This window comes from Erpetoichthys calabaricus, chromosome 11, assembly GCF_900747795.2.
Source record: "Erpetoichthys calabaricus chromosome 11, fErpCal1.3, whole genome shotgun sequence".
NCBI classification, from domain to species: Eukaryota; Metazoa; Chordata; class Cladistia; order Polypteriformes; family Polypteridae; genus Erpetoichthys; species Erpetoichthys calabaricus.
The window spans coordinates 23,017,448-23,042,866 of record NC_041404.2 but is presented as its reverse complement, the minus strand read 5'-3'; the positions used below and the strand labels follow the sequence as shown (position 1 = coordinate 23,042,866).

The following is a 25,419-nucleotide window of genomic DNA, read 5'->3' as shown; positions in this document are numbered from 1 at the left end:
CGTCTCACAATTAAAAGAATGCAAACATATCTTCCTCTTCAAAGGAGTGCGCATCAGAGAGAGAGAGAGAGAGAAAAGCAAACAGTCAAAAATCAATAGGGCTGTTTGGCTTTTAAGTATGCGAAGCACCGCCGGACAAAGTAGCTGCAAGGAAGGGAGCAAGCATTTTTCAGCATTTTTTGGAGGTGCGTCTGTATCCTCTAGGCTAGTATGCGAACAGCCCCTCTGCTCACACCCCCTCCCGTCAGGAGCAGAGAATGTCAGAGCGAGAGAGAGAGAGAGAGAGAGAGAGAGAGAGAGGAAAGCAAACAATCAAAAATCAATACGTGCTGTTTGATCTTTTAAGTATGGGAAGCACCATGCTGGAAGCATATCGCTTGCAAAGCAGCCACATGTAAGCCCAGCAAAGAAGGGAGCACAGTGAAGGTAATCTTTCAGCGTTTTTTGAGCAGCGGCCGTGTCCTCTAGGGGTGCAAACAGCCCCCGTGCTCACAATATATTTGAGGAGTTTTATTTAATACGTAATACGTGCTCTGGTTGGGAAGCTTCTCAGCCATCTGCCAATAGCGTCCCTTGTATGAAATCAACTGGGCAAACCAACTGAGGAAGCATGTACCAGAAATTAAAAGACCCATTGCCCGCAGAAATCCGCGAACCAGCAAAAAATCCGTGATATACATTTAAATATGCTTACATATAAAATCCACGATAGAGTGAAGCCGTGAAAGTTGAAGCGCGATATAGCGAGGGATTACTGTAAAAGTACCTCCATTGTTCAAGTGGACAATATTGTGCCTTTTTCTGTACTAGAATACAAAATATATAAATAAAAACGGCAGATGGAAACTTAAAATAGAATCTTTGCCTAGATATCATTTTAAATAAACTAGTATTGGCATTCATAAATATCAAATTACAATGCAAAGCTTGAATTTAACTTGTGATGGCCATGGGGACTCCAACATAACAAACTGAGGGAATGTTATAATCATGGGGGAGTTTCAGCATAAGATTTATACTGTAAAGAATGACAACACTGTGAAGTACCAGATCTATCTCACCATATGCACATTTTAAATTTATTCTCTGATATTTTCTCTCCAGTAACTGAAAAACACTGCTTAAAAGGTAATACTAAAAATAAAAATTCAACTATTGCTATATTTTTACTTTTGAATTAGTGAATTCCAATTCATGATAATTTAATTTAAATTTAAGCTTAAATGAAAGCTGTTTTTATAAAAACATGCTTATAAACTCCATCAGGTATCTTAGCATTTACTGTTGTACGGTTTATATTTGCATCATCAGCTAGCAAAAAAAAACTTACTAATGAGTAATTTATTTTAACAAACTCCTGGTGCTTTAACTGTCCAAATCTGTTCTTTTTTTTTTTTTTTTTTTTAACATATTTGTTCCAACTCCAAGGTTTTCCTGTGTGAAATCAGACTTGTCAGTTTTACGATAATTCACTATTCAAGACCTCTTGTAAAAAAGAGCCTTTGTTTTTACAATTAATTGCAACTGAGAGACTGCATTACGTTCACCAACATACCATTCAAATATATGACAAGCTACATGTGCACCTTCTATAGTCGTTGACATGTTAGAGGGTGTACTCATAACCATACGTTTGCCTTCAGAAACCAAACAAGTGACACGAATTTAGCATTTGTAGATTCATATTCAGTATGCTGTTTTGCCTACATTGCTGTATCTCTGTGTGTCTCAGTGATGCATTTCTGTTAAAGCAGTGTCATGTTACTAGAGTGATGTGCTTTGAAGCACTAAATAAATAATATTTTGCTAATAACAAATGGAACAATTTTTTTCATATTTGGTGGACACAAGTCAAGCAGCCACTTTGATTTTTACTGGCTGCAACTGATGTTAGCAATGGTGTTCAGTTTCTTCCTATGCCCGAAAGTCCTATATGTGTAATTGTGGCTGTATGTGAGGTTTCCCCCACAATCCTGCACTGTATAAACTGTTTAGAAAATGGATAGATGTTTGGACTGACATCTCCAGATTTCCAATCAGAGAATGAATGCAAAGCGTTTGTTCCATTGTCGGGATTGTGTAGGACACTGTATTAAAAAGTGATTAATTTCATCATCTACAAGTTAAACAGTTACAACTCCCATCTAATTGGGCACTTCACTGCATTTTCTAAGGATACACAAATCTATTTCTGTTTTAGCTCTGCAATGTAGTAAAAGTGGCAAAATCAAAAGCTTATGTTGGTGTATTTTGCCTTTTTTAAAAAATTATAAACATGATTCTGGAAATAATGTAATGAAATTCTCCTGCATAGAACACAAAGAATTTTTAGATGTGAAATCTGTGTTTTGTCTTTTCGAGATTTGCTAATGCAGTGCTGTAGCACTGTGAACCATTTTCATGTGTAGTTTTTACTCATGTTTCCCCCCCCCCCCCCATGTACTATTGTGCCTTCTGGAGTAATTTATCTACTTGCAGTCACGCATGAGTGCACTACCAACTTTCATTGGGGGGGGGGGGGGGGGGAGTACTATTATGTTTTTCAGTATTTTGGTATTGACTCGATACCAAAGTATCGGTTCTTGGGAGATCTCTACTCTAGAGTAATACACAGCTGAAGTGATAAACAAGACAATACCGGTTCAATCAGAAGTTACAGAGGATTCCTGTACCCCAGAATTGAGGGCACAGATGTAGATGCAATTCACCTCACAGAGGGGAGGCAGAAGTTGGACCATGGTAAGTCAGTCAGTTTTAACCCAAGCCCTGCTTCTAATAAAACTACTGCACTTAAGCTATATTTTAACCTGCCATTCCTTCCATTACTAATTCTTCCACAACAGAATATAAGAAAAAAACATTTTTTTCTATGATAAAAACCTAAATAATCTACTGATTCCAATAAGTCATTCTCTTACATTCTTCCATTTTCCCTCCTGTTCAGCTTTTATAAAACTCTCATAAATTTCATCTACATCCATCAATAACCTGATCTGTAAATGGTGGCCTACCAGTTGTGTAGGGGATGGCACCCCCGTCACAATTAAGAAATCGTGCCCTCATACAATAATGCTGGCTATTACAGAAACAACAAATACATACATAGACCATAAAACACCACCAATGCAAGCAAAATTGCTTTTGTAACCTCAAACAAAAATTCTGAATTATTTTCTTCCAATCTATTACTTACTAAAGGTCTCAATGGTGTTATAACTTTTCAACTCACTAGTTACTTAGCTTCTAATAAACTTATGGAACTGTTTCAGCCTGACCTTAGGGTGCAGCATAGCTGTGAAACTGCTCTGCTCTTTGAATAACTAACAATCTATTTATAACGAAACACTCCACAGATAATGGATGGACAAGGGACAAATGGATATTTTGAACAGCTGGTCCCCCAGCTTGATCCCAGTTTGCAACCAGTAGGTTTGCCTGGGAATTTTTGTATGGAGGGGAGACCCTGTCAGAGTCATTGGGACTATATCCATAGTGTGGGACGAACAGCAAGAGCTGGAAGATCAGGCAAATCAATCACTTTTGTTACTCAGTATGATGTAGAGTTGTTCCAGAGAATAGACCACCTGATTGGTAAGAAACTGCCTGCATTCCCAACACAAGAGGAAGAAGTCATGTTACTGGTGGAGTGAGTGAGTGAAGCACAGAGATTTGCATGGATTGAGCTAAGAGAGGCTATTGAGAAAAAAGAAAGAGGCCACGAGATGAGGGCAAAAATTAAGATGACACTGAACAGTCCTCTGGTGCGAGAAATAAAATAGCAGGAGGGAAGAAAAGCAGAAAAAAAAAAAAGGCTGGATACATTAACAGAGTCATGTGATGACCATCACAGACTCTAACAACATCTTCTCAATTTTTATGAAATAGTTCCCAAATGGTTTTGGAACCATTTTTCAGAATATAATTACATAGGTAATTTTTAAGTTTATGCCAGAGGGGGCTGGGCGGTCTCATGGTCTGGAAACCCTGCAGATTTTATTTTTTTTTGTCCAGCCGTCTGGAATTTTTTTGTTTTTTCTGTCCTCCCTGGCCATCGGACCTTACTCTTATTCTATGTTAATTAGTGTTGTCTTATTTTAAATCTTACTTTGTCTTTTTTTCTCTTTTTTTCATCATGTAAAGCACTTTGAGCTACATTAATTTGTATGAAAATGTGCTATACAGTAATCCCTCACCTATCGCGGGGGTTACGTTCCAGAGCCCCCCGCGATACGTGAAAATCCGCGAAGTAGCGACCTATATTTATTTTATTATTTATACATATTTTAAGGCTTTATAAACCCTTCCCACACTCTTATAAACCTTTCTCATTCTCTTGTTAACCTTTCCCATGCTCTTATAAACACTTCCTATGCTCTTAAACACTTTCTACATTCTTAAACACCTCAGACCAACACTGCGCACTGCACGCAGCGATCAGACGTCTGTGTCTGCACTCGCTTTGTGTTGGGGGGCAGCTGAACTCACGCTGAGCAGAAATGGACTTTGTGCTGCTTCTGCCAAAATGCCTGCTTGTCGCTCTGCGTGAGGAGTGTGTGTGTGAGAGCTGAACGCACGTTCGCTCAACCCCCCCCCTCCCCGGAGGCGCAGTACGCTCTTGCCACTTCGCATTGTCAAGGGGTGGGGAGCTGAATGAACGCTAAGGAAAAGTGGACTTTGCGCTGGCTTTGTGCTGCTTGTCGCTCTGCGTGTCAATAATTTAAAAGCCTGTACATCACCAATTTTCCTGTCTCACTGTCTTGTCTTGCGTGAAGTTAAAATGTTTTATAATAGTGAGATGTTACTCATATCCTTAGCCCGACATCCACATATCATATGTGTTAACAAAGTGTGTTTTATAAGTTTACATGTGTTTAAAGCATGTGGGATGGGTATTTTAAGGCTTAAACTATAAAAATGTTTATTTATATGGTCTTTCTATATCGCGGATTTTCTCATGTTGCTGATGGGTCTGGAACATAACTTCTGCGATAGGCGGGCAATCACTTGTATTTAAAAACCCGCGAAGTCGTGAATCCGCGAAAAGTGAACCGCGAAGTAGCGAGGGATTACTGTATAAATAAATGTTGTTAGGTGCAGCAGGGGGTCGCTGTGAATTATGGACCTCCCTATTTTGGAGAGCTTCCATATGACCCAGAAGTGCTTTCAGCATGCCTTGCAGTGCTCCCAGGTCCAACATAAAAGTAGGCATCTCGCCTCATGTGGGGAGTCAGAGTCAAAAGGAAACTGGACAGTACTCACAGAGGAGACACACAGAGTGAAGGAGGTGTTTTATTGGTGTGTGGCTGAGTTGTGTCTGGTGTTTGGGCTCTGGGTGCCCCATAGTGGCCACAGCATTATTTGCTGTAAAAAGTGGATGTTCAGGGTTCTCACAGCCCATGTCTTATCTTGAAGAAATATATTCCCGGAGAAAGCACAGCTTTTTAAAATTAAATGGCAAAAACACAGAACTCATGCTAACTGACACTAAAGTCCAGTACTTCCTCTAATCATACAATTTTTGATTATTCTTTTTTATATACTATTTAGGTGTTGAACTTACAAAGTCTTCACATATTTTCCTTCCCCCGATAATGCCAATGTATTTTAAATGCCCAACATTTTTTTTTATTTGAAAGAAAAAGGTTAATTTACTTCCTTCGATTCCCTGCGCACAGTTAATGGGAAACAGATCCTTTGCTGAATCCTAGAGCTTTTCATCCTACTTTATAATCAATTTTGTGTATGGTTCATGTGTAACTAGTTTGGCCCTTGTAATCTTAACTAGGCCTTACCTCATTTTACATTCCATTATTCTTTCCTAAGTCCTAGTAACATTAAACAAGAGAAATCTAGGAAAGGAAAAAAGGTGTGGTTACTCGTGTAAAATGGCAAAGAGCAGAGGCTGTTGGCCTGCAAAGTCGTTTGGCCATGAGCATCCATTTTACCTCACCTACTGCACCTATAATCATGATACTGATCATAACTAATTTTATGAGAAGAAACTGGGAGTCATAGTGGACAGTGTGTAGAAGAGATTATGAGGTCTAGTAAGAAGTTATACTAAAGCTTTATAACCTATTTGTTAGACCTCATCTGGAACATTGTTTGCAGTTTTGGTCTCCGTAATACAAACTATATATAGCAGCACTACATAAAGTTCAGACTATATGGAACGGTGTGGTGGGTCAGAGGCTAGGGATCTGCACCGATAATCGGAAGGTTGCCAGTTCAAATCCTGTAAACACCAGAAGTGGCTCCATTGGGCCCTTAAGCAAGGTCCTTAACCTGCAATTGCTCCGTCCTGAGTATGACATCAATCTGCATATGGCCCTGCACGCAGGTTCTCCAACTTACAGGGAAAACTTTGGGGTTGGTGGCAGGATTGGCACTCCATCCACCATAAAAAACCTCACACCGTTCAACTGTGGTGCAGAGGTTTCACCTACTGCACTCAGGTCCCAATACAGGTGGTTCGTCATGTGGTGGGTGCGCCAACGTGCTATTAGCATATGCTCAGGTTAAGTTGGGGAGCATACACTGGTACAGTACATTGCTGCACCCACCACATAATGAAACCGCTTTGGGATCCTTGTTGGCACACCCCCCCCAGGCAGACACATGGACGAGTCCCATTCTCTGAAAATAACCATCTATCTGCTGCAGCCAAGTGTTACATGGGTGTCCCCTTGGCCTGGTCCAGTCATATGGGTCCTCAACAATGAGGATCCTGTGAGCCGGATCATCCTCTGGGATTCATGACACATGACTGTAGTGCAGTAATTGACACTCCCTCACAATGCAGCTACTGTGCCTCATTTAGGGCTCCATGAACAATCGCTCATTCGACACAAAATCAAGCCAGCGGTGCCCAAGGATTCTCCAAAGAGACGCAGTAGTGAAGGAGTCCAGTCTTCTTCCCAGGTCATTGGATAGCGTCCATGTCTCGCAACCATATAGCAGAACAGGTAGCACCAGGACTCTATAAAGACTTGCACCTTCATTCTTTTGCATAGATATCGGGAGCAACACTCACCCCTTTCCAGCAACCTCATGACCCCCCATGCTCTTCCAATCCATCTACTGACTTCATAGGAAGAGTCGCCAGAAACATGAATATCGCTGCCGAGGTAAGTAAACCTCTCGACAAGGTTGACACTCTCTCCACAGACAGACACACTGTTGATGGCTGTGCCTAAGAGGTCATTAAATGCCTGGATCTTGGTTTTTACCCAGGACACTCACAAGCCCAGACACTCACACTTCTCACTCAGTTTCTTGATAGCACCTGATTAGAGCCTCCCCTGACTCTCTGAAGATCACAGCATCGTCAGCAAAGTCAAGATCAATGAATCTTTCTTCACCAACGGATCCGCCACAGCTGCTGGACCCCAAGACCTTGCCCAACACCCAGTCCATGCAAACATTGAACAGAGTAGGAGCAAGAACCCACCCTGACAAACCCCAGAATCAACTGGGAAAAACGCAGAGGTTCTGCCTCCACTCTGCACAGCACTCACAGCACCAGGCTGGCCATGATAACCAGCAACCTGGAGGGGATCCCGCAAAGTCTCAGAACGTCCCAAAGGGCAGCTCAATCAACAGAGTCAAACGCTTTACGAAAAATTGACAAAGGCTGCAAAGAAACTCTGCCAATATTTGCATCTGCGCTCTATGAGAACCCTTAATGCCAGGATGCAGTCAATGGTAGACTTTTAGGCATAAAAGCAGACTGCTCCAGTCGATGGTAGGTGAGCGAGTGATCACAGATCCCATTGAGGAGGACACTAGCAAGGACCTTACCCAGCACCAAGAGCAGTGTTATCCCCCAGTAGTTGCTGCAATCCAGGCGATCACCCTTCCATTTCCTGATAGGGAAGACAAGTCCCATTTACCAGTCAGTTGGGATGACGCCCATCTACCAAATGGAAGCAAAGATTGCTTGGAATGCCAAGAGGACAACCTAGCCACCAGCCTGGAGAAGTTCACCCCGGATACCACTGCTGGTTCATCCCCTGTGTAATCTCAGTGAGATTGGGGGGTTCATAGTAGCCAGCCCACTGGGTCACAACTGCAGTGTCACCCATTAGGACCGTTCCATCAGCCGCTGCCCTGACTGCAACTCTCCGAGGAACAGATTCGTATATGTATGATGCTTTGATTCCTTGGAAGGACTTGGTCACTAGACCATAAATGGTGTATCACTAGCTCACAGATTCCTCTAACAAATGCCTCATCTGCCCTCAGAGCCCTTGCAGCCATCCTTCTCAGTTCCCAGTACAGACCGGAGTTGCCATCAAGCTGTGCGCTGTGACTAGTCTTGTCTTGATGATATCCAGAGTGCCCTGTGAGATGAAATGCCTCCTTCTGAGAACACTGGTAACAATAACACAACCCTCAGGGTCTTGTCATGGAAGGTCACCCACATCACATTAGGATCGGCAGTCACACCCAAGTCAGTAAATTCCTCACAAAAACTGCATGCAACAACCCTCAGGATCTTGTCACGGAAGGTCACCCACATCACATTAGGATCGGCAGTCACACCCAAGTCGGTAAATTCCTCACAAAAACTGTATGCAAACAGCCTGATCTTAGAGTGTGGCCAGGTCCAGCCTCATTTTCCTAGTAGGTGGTAGCGTATTGGACCTAAGCTGGATTTTTAGAGTAGCAACAACACATCTATGGTCAGAACTCACAAACTGGGCACTTCTGTACACCCTGCAGTTTTGTAAGAGCCTTCAGTGTCTGGCCACGAGAATGTGATCGATCTCTTTCACCGCACCTCTAGTACCAGAGGGACAAGTCCAACAATGCGGCTCAGGGTGCTGGAACCAGTATCCAGTAATCCGTAGTCCTTAACCTTTTGCAAAGTCAAGGAACATGAAGCCACTATTGTTTTATTGGTATTTCCAGAATTATCAGCAGATATCATAAACAGGAAACCTAAAGCCTCAAGGGAATGACTTTTTGAATTGAAAACTCAACTTCTCCCCCTCATTCGCTGGTCAAGAGTTCAGTCTTGGCACTGCAGCTTCCTTTTACTTTGTGAATTGAGTAGCTATTTGAGTAAGCTGAGAAATTCAGTCAGTCAAAAAGAGAAGATCCATTATTTATGGTTAAAGTACTCAATTTTTCCACTTTGGCAAACATGCTATCCATCATATTCTGTTGTATTTTCAACCATGAAACCCCGGTTTGATTCTATTACATTTAAATTTAATCAAGCATTTCACTCCCCATCTTTGTCATCGCCCAAAGGGTATTTTATTGCAAGATGATGAGGGGGGAGGGGGGATCTTTGAAGCATAAGAAAAAAAACTAAAATTATTACGAAAAAGAAGCTTTACAATACTTACAAAAAATATTTAGTAAAAGCAAGAAGTTTAAGGGCAGTAAAGTTTGGTATTATATACCTGCAATTTCAAATTATTTTTCACCTTTCCATTTTATAGGTACCTTAGCTAATACATTTAAAATATATTAATCTGCCAATACCTTTTCATGTGTTCTGAGATTTTTTAGGTATGGAAGACTGAGGTTTCAAGGTAAGGTATTTGTACTCACTAACCATTGCACTGGAGAGTGGCATCATGCTACATGTTTATTAGTATATGCAAGTATAAAATTTCACTATACTTTGTATATTTAACAACGATAACCCTATAAAACATATAAAATTAGAGAGTAGGTAAATACTAATTGATCTTTTCTTGAAAGCTACCTGGCTAATATAAAAAATAATAATAGCATGTTTACCTCATTGACCTCATCAAATCCGTGGTCATTTATGTTACTTTGTCTTGAAGAACATCATTCACAATTGGCATATGAAGAAATGCAAAAACTACTTTTGCTACTAAAATTACACCTGTACTTCTTAAAAACATACTTTATTTTTCAACTGCTTATCAGCAACCACTATGCACAAATCTTCAAAAATGTTATGATCACACATTATTTTACATTGTCAATATGCCATTCTACTGCAAAGTCAATGTTGTGATGGATGTATTCATCCATCCATCCATCCATTTACTGAACTCAGTTAATGCAGATTTTAGGGTCACTAAGGTAATGTATTAAATTTACTTCAAATTATTTCAACATCAAAATGTAAAAGCCAGGATTCCTGATTAATTATAAACCAGTACTAATGTTGTTACACTGTATATGCAAAAAGCACACATGTCTCTTGACTTGCACAATTCATTCAATATCCCTCTTATTAATTAACAAAATTAATAGGAATAATTATGAATATAAATGTACATACTGTATAGTGATACAACACACCTGTTGAGAGGACTATAATGAAATACTTTAATTAAATATGCTTCAATATATCTATGAAAATCTTCCAGTTTACTTATGTATAGTTTCTAACAGCTAATAATTTGAGACATATTAATGTAGAGGATTCATTTGGTCTTATTTATTAATTTCTAGTGCAATGAAAGCTTTGTCCTTCAGCTGACTAAGGTTTTCTCATGCAGGTGTTTTATTGTAAAAAGTTAAAACATTTACATTTAAAAAATACCAAAAAAAAGTGTCAATTAACATAGTTAAAATGTATTTGCATACTTACCACCAAAGGGGAATATACAGTAGCCCAGGCATAGATAAAGCCAGGAGAAGCATTCTCCAGCTTCTGAGGAAGAAAGCAAGGCCTGGAAGTATCATATAACCAATAGCAAAAAACAGGCACACTCCCAACGTAGAGTAGATGATGCGGGCAGAGGGGCTCAGAATTTCTGTTCCTATTATAAGATAAAAAGGTAGTAACAAAGTAAACACAATAAATATGCACAATTCATGTTAAACATTATAATAATAATTCATTACATTTATATTATTATCTCTTATATATATATTTCTCTTCTGGTTCGTCCTGCTTCCACTTCAAAACTGGTCCCGCCCACACCCAGCTGACACGGCATTTCTCGATTCCTATTCGTCCTCTTCCATGTCATGCACTATAATGGCCGGCTGAGCGTAATACATCCAACAAGTACTCGAGGTGCTGCCACAACGGTAAAATAGCTTTACCACCTTTGCGGGAGCCACCTGTGTCTTTATAACAGCTTCTTACACAGCAAACATCAGAAGTTAAAAATTATCATGAACACATTCGAGAATACAACTCTTCTCTAGCGTTTGCTTCCATGGGTGCACAGATAACTCAACCTCCTGGCCACGGACCATACCGTTTTAAAATACACGGGCAAATTTAATCACCAAATCTCTCCATTATACGCTAACACTTCTACCTCTCCAGGATATGGACAGTTGTATGTTTTTGACATAGTGCAAGCTACTGATGTACGCTTACAAAATAAAGCAAACTCTGCTCCATGCAGCAAAATGTACTTCTCCAGCTAGATTCCATGCTCAGAACCATCAACCCCTTCGCTAAATCATACAAACACATGCATGAAATCGCTCAGTCTAATCCAACAGCATCTGTACGAATGGTTTTCAAGGAAAACCCTGGGCAGGATTTACGACGATACAATGCCCCGACATGTCACACCGATGTTGCAGCGATTTTTGTCGGAGAAGATGGCGAAACGCCTGCTGAAAGGGACATTTGCATCTATCCCATAGGCAACTCCTGTAAACAGATTTCCACGCTCAATATGAATTGCGATCCTATAGTTTACCCACTTTTATTCCCTTATGGAGACATTGACTGGCACAAAGATTTACAACATGTTCCCGATAAAAGAAGCGCCAAGCAAATAAGGCTTACTCAATGCCAATTTTACACTATTCCAACAGTACGTCGTAGATGCGTATGTTAAAACAGAGGGCATGCATCTCAACTATCTCAGATTATATCAACAAGATCTGCGCGTGGAACAATACAAAGGGCTATCAGACGCACTGCAAGCAAACGCTGAAAATAATGTACGTGTAGGAAAAATTATATTACCATCCACATTTCCAGGAAGTCCAAGATACATGCAACAAAACTATCAGGATGCCATGGCCATAGTACGTAAATTCTGTAAGCCTGATTTATTTTTCACATGTAATCCTGCTTGGCCGGAAATTCTACATGCACACTGCGTCTTTCAAGAAGTATTTATTTCTTCTTGATTTCTGAATTCCTTTCTCACCGTTTTCCGTTCCTATTCTTACACCGCCATATGCTCCGGCGGGCGTCGGCTATATATAATAATACCTGAAGTATTCTCCATATAAAAACACTGGCTTTAAAAAAAACAATGTCTAAATGCACTGAGTGTAGGTTATGTCACACTTGGTATACAGTTTGAAAAATCACAGACTGTGGACAGGAATTGTAAGGCACAGATATAGAATGTTATAAAAGAATAAAGGTGCTCAAGGCTTATGAACCACATTCAGTTAGCATTGATTAAATTTCATTATTTTATTGCTTACCTACATAGACTACTGTATATTTTTTCAGATTTTGTCACTTGATACCACTTAAAGAACTTCCTGGTTAATAACAATCACATCATCCGGTCAGTTTATTTGCCTCAATTAGTACATATGCAATGGAAACGTAATTCCTAAAATCCTTACTTAAATTTCAGCTTTTCTTGACAGTAAGATTGTATAATCCAGAATTAAAAATATCAATTATTTAAATATTGTGAAAGTGTGTTAACCTAGTAAGAAATTGCTGGAAAGCAGGTTCTCTCAGATTAACATAGATAGTGAAAAAAAAATCTTACACAATACTATACATTCAGGAAAGTGACAGAATGAGGGAAAGGTAAATTTCCCAATTATTTTTACATTCTCTTAGCCTTTTTTAATGGCTTCAGAACACTGTCTGGAAGATGAAAATGACGAGTCCAATATGACTCCTATATACACCTTATATATAAGGTGTACTTTCAATATTCAGTCCTCCCATTGTATATTAACATCTAACATTTTTACTTTCTATGTGTAATACTTTACATTTACTTTCAATTTCATCTACTACAAATCCACAAAAGCCTGTATGCTGTCCAAGTCCTTCTGTAATGTTTCAATGGCTTCTAGATTACCTGCCAAACCTCTTATTTTGGCATCACCTGCAAACTTAACCAGCTTGTTTTTTATATTCCTGTCAAAATCATTTATATATTTAAAAATAGTAGCAGTCACTCTACCTTCACCAGATTGATAAGTTTCCTTGTACCCATCTACACAGTATTCCTAGTTCTTTTAGTTTGATGCCCAAACTCTCATGTGGAACCTTATTTATCTTCATTATCAGAAACCATTTGATAACATCATACATGTTTTGATTTCAGCATATAATTTCCAAAAAATCAGTACCTCCTTAATAGTCCGTTACCCCGAGGAGGTTATCTACTTCCTCACTTGTGAAGACCTCAGAAAAATGCAAGTTTAGAGCATCTGCTATGTCACTGCCTGTATATTTTAATTCCCCTTCACTATTCCTGGTACCCTTTACATCTTTCTTGACTGTTTTTTCTAATAAAATACTGAATCTCACCGTATATGCAATATCCATTTTTAAATGCCTTTAAATCTTCTTAATGACTACCCTGATGCTCTTATATGCCCTACGATTACTATTAGAGTTATTAGTCTTATACGCCTTATACAGCTATTCTTTCCTTTGCAACTTCTTTATTTTATCTCCTTACCCACTGCATTTTTTTTTTATTTCCCGCTGATTATACCTGTTCCACATCTCCTTCAGCATCCTCACATTTAAAAGCTTAGCCCAATTTATCCCTTTAATACTTCGTTTTCAAAATTTCACCTGCCAAAGTTAAACTTAAGTTTTAGTTTTTGTATCTGCGCTCTTCCAAAACACTGGAAATTGTTTTATATTATGGTCACTGGACCCTGGCAGTACAAGCACCTCTACACCCTCACTTCTATCCTAGTTATTACAAAATACTACATCAAGACTGGTATCCTGTCCCACATCCCCAAGTGTTAGTGCCTTAACATACTGTGTTAAACTGAGGTTACAATCTCTCCTAATGCATTATGCTGCGGAGCGGAGTGGTGGCTCTGAGGCTAAGGATCTGCGCTGGTATCCTGAAGGTTGCCGGTTCGAATCCCCGTCAGTGCCAAAAGAGATCCTACTCTGCTGGGCCCTTGAGCAAGGCCCTTAACCTGTAATTGCTCCAGGGGGCGCTGTACAATGGCTGACCCTGCGCTCTGACCCCAAGGGGTATGCGAAAAAAAACTAACACACACTGTTGTAAGTCGCTCTGGATAAGAGCGTCTGCTAAATGATGTAAATGCATTAACAGCTCTGTTTAGTGTACTTTCAGATGGGCTTAAAGTGGAGAAGGACAAACAAACTGTAATTGCCTTTACTTCACCATTGGCATGTAGACTTATCTTGCTCAACTGGAAGAATTCTAACTCACCTCTTTTAAGTCAGTGGGTAACTGATGTTATATATTACAGTACACCCCCAAAATTCGCGGGGGTTACGTTCCTAGAGCACCCATGAAGTGTGAAAAACCAAGACTTTTGGATGTGGTTAAAAAATGCCTTTTAAATGCCTATTTTTATAGTTTCAACCCTAAATACAGTATGCCCCCAAAGCACTTTAATTTCGTTGCAAACTCAGCTTAACACATTACTTAAAAAATTACCTTATTACCTAAAAACAGAATGCAAAGGTAAACCCGTCTACTGTACAGTACTGTACTGCTATGTCTCCCGTGGTTGTAGAATGTAAAATACCGATGTTACCGCTATACGTACTGTAATTCATACAAGCACGTTTTCTTTGGTATGCGCTGTCATTTTTTTGGTTATAAGTAGAGTAAATACATAATAAATTCATTTAATTAAAATACAATAAAATGTACAGGTACTCACCAATGATGAATGATATTGATGATGATGATGAAGTAGCTTTAAAACTTTAGTAGATTTAAAACTCCTTGGGTGGCGCCTCTTCTTCAGGCACTTCAGGAGGAGTCGTATCTTTGTATGGGCCTTCTTCTGGTGGGGTTTCGTGCTTGCTTTTCTTTATAGGTTTCAGGAACATTGTGATAGGAAGTTTCTACATTGTCTCCTGTAGCGAACTGCTGGTACAATTTCCGTGCTTTCTCACGGATGATGTTACCGTCTTCCTGCAGTCGGTGATCCAAAGTGCCAAGGCAGGTTCCATCCTGACGATATTTTTATCCCTTACGGTCTTTTCCTTTCTGGCACTATCACAGAAACTGCTTCGTTCTTCTTTATGTAGCATACGGTGCTTTCATTAATGCCATAGTGGCGCGCTACTGCAGCATAACTTTTTAGTTCCCGGAGCAAATCAACCTTCTCCTGGAGTGTTTTAAACTTCTTCTGGCGCTTAGGCTCAGTTCCAGAAGCCTTAGAAGGTGCAGAGCAGTTCGACGACATCATGTGCGTTTTAAAAATAACAAAACAATAACAAAATGGAAAACACGAGGACACTCAGCTGGAGACGCGTCACAAAGCAGCAGTCAATCATCAGCAAGGAGAAATTAATAACGCTCTCGGATTGGCTACTTTCACCATCCCAAACCGCGGTGGTAAACCCACTCACCTGGAGACGTGTCACAAAGCAGCAGTCAATCATCAGCAAGGAGAAATGAATAACGCTCTCGGATTGGCTACTTTCACCATCCCAAACCGCGGTGGTAAACCCACTCACCTGGAGACGCATCACAAAGCAGCAGTCAATCATTAGCAAGGAGAAATGAATAACGCTCTCGGATTGGCTACCTTCACCATCCCAAACCGCGTTTCCCTCAGTGGTGGTAAACCCACTCACCAGGAGACGTGTCACATGGCAGCAGTCAAACCCTGAACTGCGACTTCGCAGGGGTCTACTGTATTTGAAATTGGAAAAAATGTAATTTGCACTTACAGGATCGATGTGCAAAACTTTTTTGAAACCTGGCAGGATCCAATTAATAAAATTTTAGAATACAAAAACCACCTTAAATAAAATCAACACCACACTGGGTAAACTCTGAAATAACAAGCATTTAAACTTACAAGGTTAATGTAAAATTAACCTGGAATTTTACAGCCTCCCAAAAATCCTCAAGACCTCATTAAAATTCAGTACTGTGGTCAGCCTAACAGGTGGACCAACTTACAACTTATCCAAAAGACTTTTTCATATACTCAAAACATTTAACATATGACTCAGATTATTCCGTTAATTGTACTGAGATGACATTACAGCGTCTGAAGAATATATCCATTGCTGGTGATGAGATCAATGATCCCAATTTATCTGGCCACAGAGACTTTACTTACAAAACTAAACTAAATAATGACCCCACTGTAACAGCACAAACAAAGCTAACCACTAAGGACATAATGCATTGAATATCACTCTGCCAAAACATCCTCTTCCAATTTTAATGGAAAATACTATAGTCAGAAAGAAGGCATGCTAATCGGATCTCCGTTATCAGGACTTTTAGCTGAACATGTTATGCAGTGATTTGAAAGCACGGCTCTAACTTATTTCAGACTTAAACTCTGGATACGCAACATCAATGACACATTCATTATATTAAAAAGTAACTAGCTGAATGGATTCTACAATCACATCACCTAAGTATTCCCCACAATCCCATTCACAATGGAAAAAGAAACAAACAGACACATCAATTTCCTTGACATTTCTATTGAAAGAAGTAACCACACTGGTTTAATTACACGTTTTTATCGCAAGGATTGCAATGCTGAAAAAAATAATACACTATTCCAGGAACCACCCTTCATCACATAAATGGTGTTGTGTTATGACTTTGTTCAAAAGGATTAACACCCATTGTAACACAATGGACACAAAAAAAGAATGAAAGACATTATCTTTTTCATCTATTCACATCAATCTGCTACCCCAAGACATTTATTAAACACTCCAACTCTGTCCCCCACTGCATGTACCACACCCTCCCTTATCATTGTGGCATGTCAGAAAGTACAGCAAGCATCAAGATCTGGGATTAAGACAGCACACAAACCAGCAAACACTTTATGGACTTTCCATTTCAATGCCAAAAACAAAAGGTCAACCATGGAGACAAGAAATGCAGTTTACAGCATTACCATGCAATGCATGCCCAGCGGTATACGTGGAACAAACATCTAAAAGACCTGCAACACGTATACAGTAATCCCTCGCTACTTCACGGTTCACTTTTCGCGGATTCACGACTTCGCGGGTTTTTAAATACAAGTGATTGCCCGCCTATCGCGGAAGTTATGTTCCAGACCCATCAGCAACAGGAGAAAATCCGCGATATAGAAAGACCATATAAATAAACATTTTTTTAGTTTAAGCCTTAAAATACCCATCCCACATGCTTTAAACACATGTAAACTTATAAAACACACTTTGTTAACACATATGATATGTGGATGTCGGGCTAAGGATATGAGTAACATCTCACTATTATAAAACATTTTAACTTCACGCAAGACAAGACAGTGAGACAGGAAAATTGGTGATGTACAGGCTTTTAAATTATTGACACGCAGAGCGACAACCAGCACAAAGTCCACTTCTCCTTAGCGTTCATTCAGCTCCCCACCCCCTTGACAATGCGAAGTGGCAGGAGCGTACTGCGCTTCCGGGGAGGGGGGTTTGAGCGAAGGTGCGTTCAGCTCTCACACACCCACACACACTCCTCGCGCAGAGCGACAAGCAGGCATTTTGGCAGAAGCAGCACAAAGTCCATTTCTGCTCAGCATGAGTTCAGCGGCCCCCCTTTACAAAGCGAGTGCAGACACAGACGTCTGATCGCTGCGTGCAGTGTGCAGTGTTGGTCTGAGGTGTTTAAGAATGTAGAAATTGTTTAAGAGCACAGGAAGTGTTTATAAGAGCATGGGAAAGGTTAACAAGAGAGTGAGAAAGGTTTATAAGAGTGTGGGAAGGGTTTATAAAGCCTTAAAATATGTATAAGTAATAAAATAAATATAGGTCGCTACTTCGTGGATTTTCACCTATCGCGGGGGGCTCTGGAACGTAACCCCCGTGATAGGTGAGGGATTACTGTACAGGAATATTGCAAAGCCATCAGAAGGAAAGACCCACCAGACACATGTTTAACTGGACACTCTGAAATTCAGGGCCAATACTAAGACTGCCAGATAGCGGACTAAATCGTGGCTCTCTAATGAAAATGCCATTAACAGCTAAGGGAGGCAGCTAAGGGGCTCAAGAGGGTAATTCCATGCTGGACCTGGGGGTGGCAGAGTGCACTGATCCTTTCTCCTTTTCCCCTCTACAGACCAACCACAGGAAATTTCACCTGGGCCTGATGACGTCACTGCCATATTTTGTCTATCTCCTCAGTTTTGTTTTGGACTAATGTCCGTAAAGACCAATTGATCAAATCTTTGCCTTTTTTCAGCCAATTTTCAAGCATACACATACACACACTATAGTTGTGTGAAAAAGTAAGGATACACCATGAAATATTTTATCTTTAACATATGTGGACATATCAAGATTTGATCTTCCATTTAAACGATATCTACACATAAAGCAGAATTTCGCATGTGGAGAAGTAAATACACCCCGCAAATTTATCACTACCTAAAATACCTAGAATTAGAATATAATAAACCAAGATCAGATGCAAATGATTAAAACATCAAAGGGTCTTGTCTGAACCCATTATACTTAAACCTATGACATTTAGTTTGGTTTTCTTTTTGTTACTAAAGTATGTGGTATCACCACGCCTAGTTCGAAAGAGGTCTTGGAGGCCTACAGAAAGAAGTTTATAGATGCAACAGATAGTGTGGGAAAGGATTTAAAAGATCTCTAAACAACCAGAAAATAATCATTCTATTATTTACAGGTTCAAACAGAGAGCAGAACGCAAAATGCTGAAAGAAATTTTTAAAAACTGCAGAGTGTATCACTGGACATACAGGCAGCTCTTACTACTGTTGATGTCAAAGTGCAGGCATCTACCATAAAAGTTCTTAGAATATATGAATAATGTTTTAAATTGTCCAAAATTAAAACAGAATTATTATTATTAGTTAAAATGATAAAGGAATTTGATATACCCAGTACAAAAGCTGTCACATAGTTTGAGATCTGACCCATGCCAACAATGAAAAATAAAATACAGAATAATTCCCAGTTTGGACTGAAAACTTGAATGAGGCTGAATGCTGTCTGAACTGCCATTGTCCCAAAAAGAACTGGTTTTCTCCCAAATCTGAATACAAAATAAAATGGAGATAAAATAAATTATGTTAATATTATAATTTTGTCATCCATCACTAATTAATCACAAAACATTTTTTATAAAAATGATTAAATATTTAGATAGATAGATAGATAGATACTTTATTAATCCCAATGGGAAATTCACATTCTTCAGCAGCAGCATACTGATACAATAAATAATATTAAATTAAAGAATGATAATAATGCAGGTGAAAAACAGACAATAACTATGTATAATGTTAAATGTTAACGTTTACACCCCCCCCCCCGGATGGAATTAAAGAGTCGCATAGTTTGGGGGAGGAACGATCTCCTCAATCTGTCAGTGGAGTAGGACAGGACAGATTTAGTACACTTGTTTTAAATAAAAACAGCAGTAGGTAGTTTCACATACTAGTTTCATAAAGCATCTATTTGCAAAGAATTTACTGTAACATGCAGCAATCATAGAACAACTTCAATGACATTAGAAACTAATGTAAGTTTTGAACTAGTAGAAATTTTTTTTTTTCGTAGATCTGATACATTCTTATCTTAGATTTAAGATTTTTTGACATTTTAGACATGAGGAATAATATGGTGAATCAGTGTCAGTTTTGCTACCCCTTCAGTCCTGTGTTCATACATAGAATACTTGTTGGGATGCTTTTCAAAAGGAGTTAATTGCATTTCATATGCCATTGGGGACTTTTAAATGCATATGTAGTCATTATATACAAATATCACATAGTGCCTGAGCTGAGGTACAAACAAAAGTTTGGGCTATATAAATCTGTAAGGCAACAGCACTAACCACTGTGGCATTGGCCTGTACTCTTGATTAAACATCTTATTATACTTATGATGTAGTAATACCCTCATTGAGATCTTATAGGTTTTAGTGTTACTGCAATTTACATTACTACACCCGCATATCATTACTGTAATATGTGTTTTAACTTTGTGCAGTTACTTTACATGACACTAGTAAATAGCCCAGCAGGAGTAAAATGAGAACAACATGAAACAAAACAAAAACCAAATGTCATATACATACAAAAACGTACCTCAATTGTTTATTGGGATTTAAACCCCACAATTTAAAATATGTATTTAAAAAGTAAATAGAATGGTGAAGACTGTACCTGTCTGCCAGCTGTCCTGATATAAAAGAACCCGTCAGCACACCAAAGTAGAAGAGAGATGCTGTAAGCGGCCCCTTCCAGTTGTTCTCACACACAAGATCCCACTTTAAAACAAACAGAAAATGACAATTACAAACATACAAACACACAAAAGCACAATCAATGTTTTTTTTTTATTTTATTTGTCATACAACTTCAAATGCTAAGTTTAAACAGGTCTAGAAATCAAATAAAATTAAATTAGTAGGATAATTACCTTTTGATCCAAAACCTGAGATCAGAAGTACAGTGCTAATGATGTAAAAACAGTTCCAGGCAGAAAATATCAACACCAGAACTAAACCTTATTTGTAAATCAGGAACCAATTCTGATATTAGTAGTAACTGGGGAATCAAAAATAAAGGCAATAAAATTACTTTATACAGACTTTCTTAAATAATCTAATCTTTTTGTTAAAATACATTTTTATTCTACTATCACTAATTAAGTTAATGGAATTTTCTGGATATACGAAATTCTTTCTATTTGATCTTATACATAAATGTCTATTTCAAAACAAGGAGTGAGGCATTTTCAAACATAGAAGTTATGCAATGTGCTATTATTTTCGTGTAACCCTATATGTTAGCCAATAGAAACATACTGTATAAGGTTTAAAGATCAAAGACGTTTTTTTATATTTCTAGATATCCTGTCAAGAACAAACATATAACTAGAATGACTAAGCAAAACAAAGACATGGGCAGCTTTAGTTTTTTTCTGCAGTTCGTGTAAAACAACTAAGCAAATGCATGATATACAAAACCACGACAAAACATTTTCATTTCAAATCACTAAAACTGAGTAGATATTATAAAGTATTATATAAGTATTAGAAGCCATAACAAATCAAAATATATGCATAAAATAGTTTACTAGTTAAAAAAGTAAAGGGAACATCTGAACAAGTACTCCAAGTTCTTTTAACACATTTTTTTTATGCTAACAAACAGTCCAGTGTGCTACATTTTGACCTTCTTTGTTGTGTCTGACAATTTAGAAGGACATGCACTGAATTTCAGTATATGCATTTTGAAAAAATGGAATAAATACAAAACTCTACCAGCCATAACTCATAACATTAACAGGGAACAATTTTGTTTTTTAACATGCTGGTAAAATAAGCATCTGTGCTGCTAAATAACACAAAACACTGAGTTTCACTTTCTAAGCTCAGGTGCCTTTTTTCTGCTTTAGTAAACATTTTGAATATGTAAATACTAAAGAGCAAGACCTTCAGTGTTCTGTAAATAAAAACGTATTTATTTTCTAACTCATTTATCTCTTTAAAGATTCAAGGACAAATGTAAAATATCCAATTTACTTGATTGGGAAGTAAAAGGAAAACCCATGGAAACACAGGGAGAGCATTTACACTCCCCACAGGAAGTTCTTGGACCTATAATTTAAACTGAAAACTTAAGAGAGCTGTGAGGAAGCAGAACTAGCCACTAATCTGATTTGCCACACTAGTTGTTTTTTTTTTGTAAGTGTTACTGTTCCTTGTTTGGGTGGCACAGAGTAGCACTGTTGCCTTACAACAAGGATACGGGGATTCACATCATTGGTCCTCCCATGACTGAATCTGCATGTTCTCTCCGTGTCCAACTGGTTCCTTTCCACAGTCCAAAGACATGCAGGTTAGGTGGATTGGTGGTGTCAAATTGGCCCTAGTGTTTGTGCATATACATGTGTATTTCTGTGTTCACCCTTCAACGGACTGGTGCCCTGTTCCGAGAGTGTTCCTGCCTTGTGCTCTAAACTTGATGAGGCAGGCTCCAGCTTCCCAGCAACCCTGCTCAGTTTAAAGCAGATTTAGAAAATGGATGGCTGGATGTTACTTGTCTAAGATATTTCAAAAGAGCTTACAGACATATGGGAGTAATTGGCAAGAAAGTACAAAATTAACAGGTAACAAAGAATTCAATCTTTGAAACAAAAAACATTTACAGTAGTGCTTTGTACTAGGGCTATATGTTTAACCAGCAAAATAAAACAACATAAAACTAGCATAATAAAAGCCAGTTTCTTGATAGTTAGAGACCAAAACAAGCTTTAGTTATTAAAAAGGAACTGTATATATAAAAACAGATATTGCAGTAAGAGTGCATAATTTCATTTTTCCAGATTGTAGTCTAATAGGTATTGTGCCAAAATCTACCCAAAAGGTGTCCACTTCTGCTGCTCATGTACTGAGGTGCCTCTGTTACTCCTCTTATTTTCGGAATGCAAATTTGAAACTTGGCTATCCAAAGGCATTATCCCTTAAATTCAGTATTTTATTGTTGCAGCCTCTAAGACTTAGTGGCAGATCTGCACGAAGGCTGAAATATATTTAATAAAAATATACTTAATAAAATAAATATACTTCATAAAATCTGCATAATCTAGTTAAAAAAAATGAACATTCACACCCGCATAATCTAACTTCAGGGTAATGGAAAGCCGGATCTTATACTTGCAGCCATTGACAAGACTCCAAGTATACTGAAGGACCATTGTGCAGTCAATTTTGAATTGCTAGCTTCCCTAACCTTCACATCTGGAACATATGAAAAGTGCTGGGCAGAAAATCATGCACGATGAGAACTGGCAAACTCCACAAAACAGGGTTGCCAAGTCAGGTGTACTCATGCCATTTTTAGAGGGAAATCTGGGACAATGGGGGAAAAATAGGGGGAAGTCAACTACCAATAACCAACATACCGCCAGATTAAATCTCTGCAGCCCAGAGCCTCCACCCTAGAACTCCACAAAGGTGGAGCTGACTCCAATGGCCACCAAAGAGTGTAGGTACATACCTTTAGAGCCCTGCTCGGTTACACTGTGGTTAAGATTTTTGTTGTGGGAGGGTTATCAGACTCAAGTAATGCCAAGTGCTATAGAGTAAGTCAGCTTCACTTGGTGCTTTAGAGTGATGGCTCTGGGATACATAGATACTAGGCTCACATACTGAACCAGCCACTTATCATTGCTCCTCCCACTCATCTCAAAGCTCGTGTATAATTGGTTAGGCATCAGAGATGTCTGGGATGGATTGGGCCACTCCCACCTGTACTCGTATTGTTGTAACAATTACCATTTGCAATGACAAATCCCAATGCATCCAGCTACTGGTAGATATTCAGCAGTAAACAGAGTACAGAACCAGAGTTTATAGGTAGTACATGTATTATTTAAATGATTACCTTTGCTTTTCTACATTTTGTGGCTTGTAAATGAAACTGATTACATTTTGAGTTCTCCCATTTCAAAATGAAATTGGTCATATCAGAGCGCAGAACACTTCCTTTACAATTTTAAAGTGGAGTTTACATGTTTTGAAATATTTATATGTAGTAAGGTCATTAAACTTTAGTATAAGTAAAGAAAAACTATGTTTCTTCATTAGGGAGATTGTTTATCAACTCAAACACATTAACCTGTTTTGGATAACAAAAGGTGTTCTTTTGTTAATATCCCTCATGTAGTGCAAAACTTGCCCTTCTTTTGCCGATCGTGTACAGGAACGCACAATGAAAAGTCGGAAGGGATTCTTCTTCAGAATAATTAAAATAAATTCAAAACAACTGCTGCCAGTGCTAACTTAATAACTACAATAGCACTGGCATAACAATTTACTTGTACAAATGACAAAACTTTTCCTTACAATAGAACAGTGTTTTGGGGGATTTTGACGGTAACCCTGATTAAAAAACACCCAGTCACGAGAAACAAATTCAGGGTGCCAGCCGCTTGACGCTAAGCTACTACTGTTCACAACAGCACGTTTGGTTCTTAAGGCTGTAAAGATATATTGCTTCTGGAGTAAGAAGGCGAGGCGCTCTGAATTCATTTCTACCGTAGGCGAACCTTTCCAGTCATGTTATTACATGTGCGCCTTTCCTCGTATGAAGCTGGGCGATACTGCACTTAAACTCAGTTGCTTTATAACAGCATGACTCGTCAAATACACTGCTACTTCTCCATTCATTTTGACGTCCAAAACTACACACAAATTATACTGTGACTTGAACCCGGGTGCCGCATACAGTATGCTGCACTTTTTTGATGAGCCAAAACTGAGAAGCAAGTAAAGTTACCTCAGACACAATAGTTGATATATACCTCTGCCGACTGTACTCCCAACCGTCGAGGCAGCGCTCCCGAGCGATGGTGCTCACATTTACGTCCACGCCGGGCAAGAATTGCCGATCAGTGAAGTCACGAAGCGCGCTCAGGTTGTAGCGCGTGCACTGGCTTCTTCTCATTGCTCCGTCGTTCATTGACTCCAGGGGAATACTTACGTTCCGCCACGCTAAACTGATGTTCGCATCCCAAGGAACGATACACTCGTGTTCAGGCGTGTCGGCCAAGAAAACTACTGACATTCCCGAGAAGCCGTTAGGTATGGTACTGGCGCTAAGAAAGATAAACATGAGTCGCTGGAAGCGTCCCCAGTCTCCCAAGAAGGCTGTCGCTTCATCGTAGTCTCTCATGACTGCCTGTGCAAACCTTCAACGTGAGAGAAGAAGACAGAAAAAGAAAACGCAGCATTAACCTGAGACTTGAAAGGTAAAAAAAAAGCTTTTGGTGCCCGTTTTACTCCTAACTCTTAATGCCTGTCAACTCAGATCGTTGACACTTTTATTTATGCCACCCACCGAAGGAGGAGCTCGGTTATCTTTTAAACTATAGTTCACCTAATAATGAACCAGACTTTTATAATAAAACACTCCTCCCACTCACCAGTATTTGCAGTAAGAATAATTTAGTCATATTGCTGCAGTTTTTATGTCGCTAAAGCCAAAACAAACAAATGTTTACTGTAACACTATAACGCCCCCTCGCCATATTTTATTCCTGATATAAGGGTGATTTTAAAAACGAGGCGGTAACTGCCACTCCACTTAGAACTCGCGCTCCCATTTAGCATGGCTGCATAACGTGAACCTCTGTTTTAAAGTCGTAGGCCACAAGATTTCTCGCTCGCAGTCATTTGAAAAGTAATTCTCATTTTATTTAAAACCCAGTTAAAAGTGAACTGTGTCCCAAGGTTTTCAGTACTAAAAAGTATT

The 25,419-nt window shown here is 39.0% G+C and overlaps 1 protein-coding gene across 1 annotated transcript in view; it reads right to left on the bottom strand.

The window, feature by feature from the left end:
* Window positions 1–25,016, bottom strand: part of LOC114660243 (solute carrier family 22 member 4-like) — a 50,847-nt gene extending 25,831 nt beyond the window's left edge. The window contains exons 1-4 of the mRNA XM_028812802.2: window positions 24,445–25,016; window positions 20,323–20,426; window positions 19,033–19,187; window positions 10,586–10,757 (exon numbers count right to left, since the gene is read on the bottom strand). Coding sequence (XP_028668635.2) covers window positions 10,586–10,757; window positions 19,033–19,187; window positions 20,323–20,426; window positions 24,445–24,840 — 827 coding nt within the window. The 5' untranslated portion in view covers window positions 24,841–25,016. The remainder of the gene's footprint in view (window positions 1–10,585; window positions 10,758–19,032; window positions 19,188–20,322; window positions 20,427–24,444) is intronic.
* Between the last annotated feature and the right edge of the window lie 403 nt (window positions 25,017–25,419).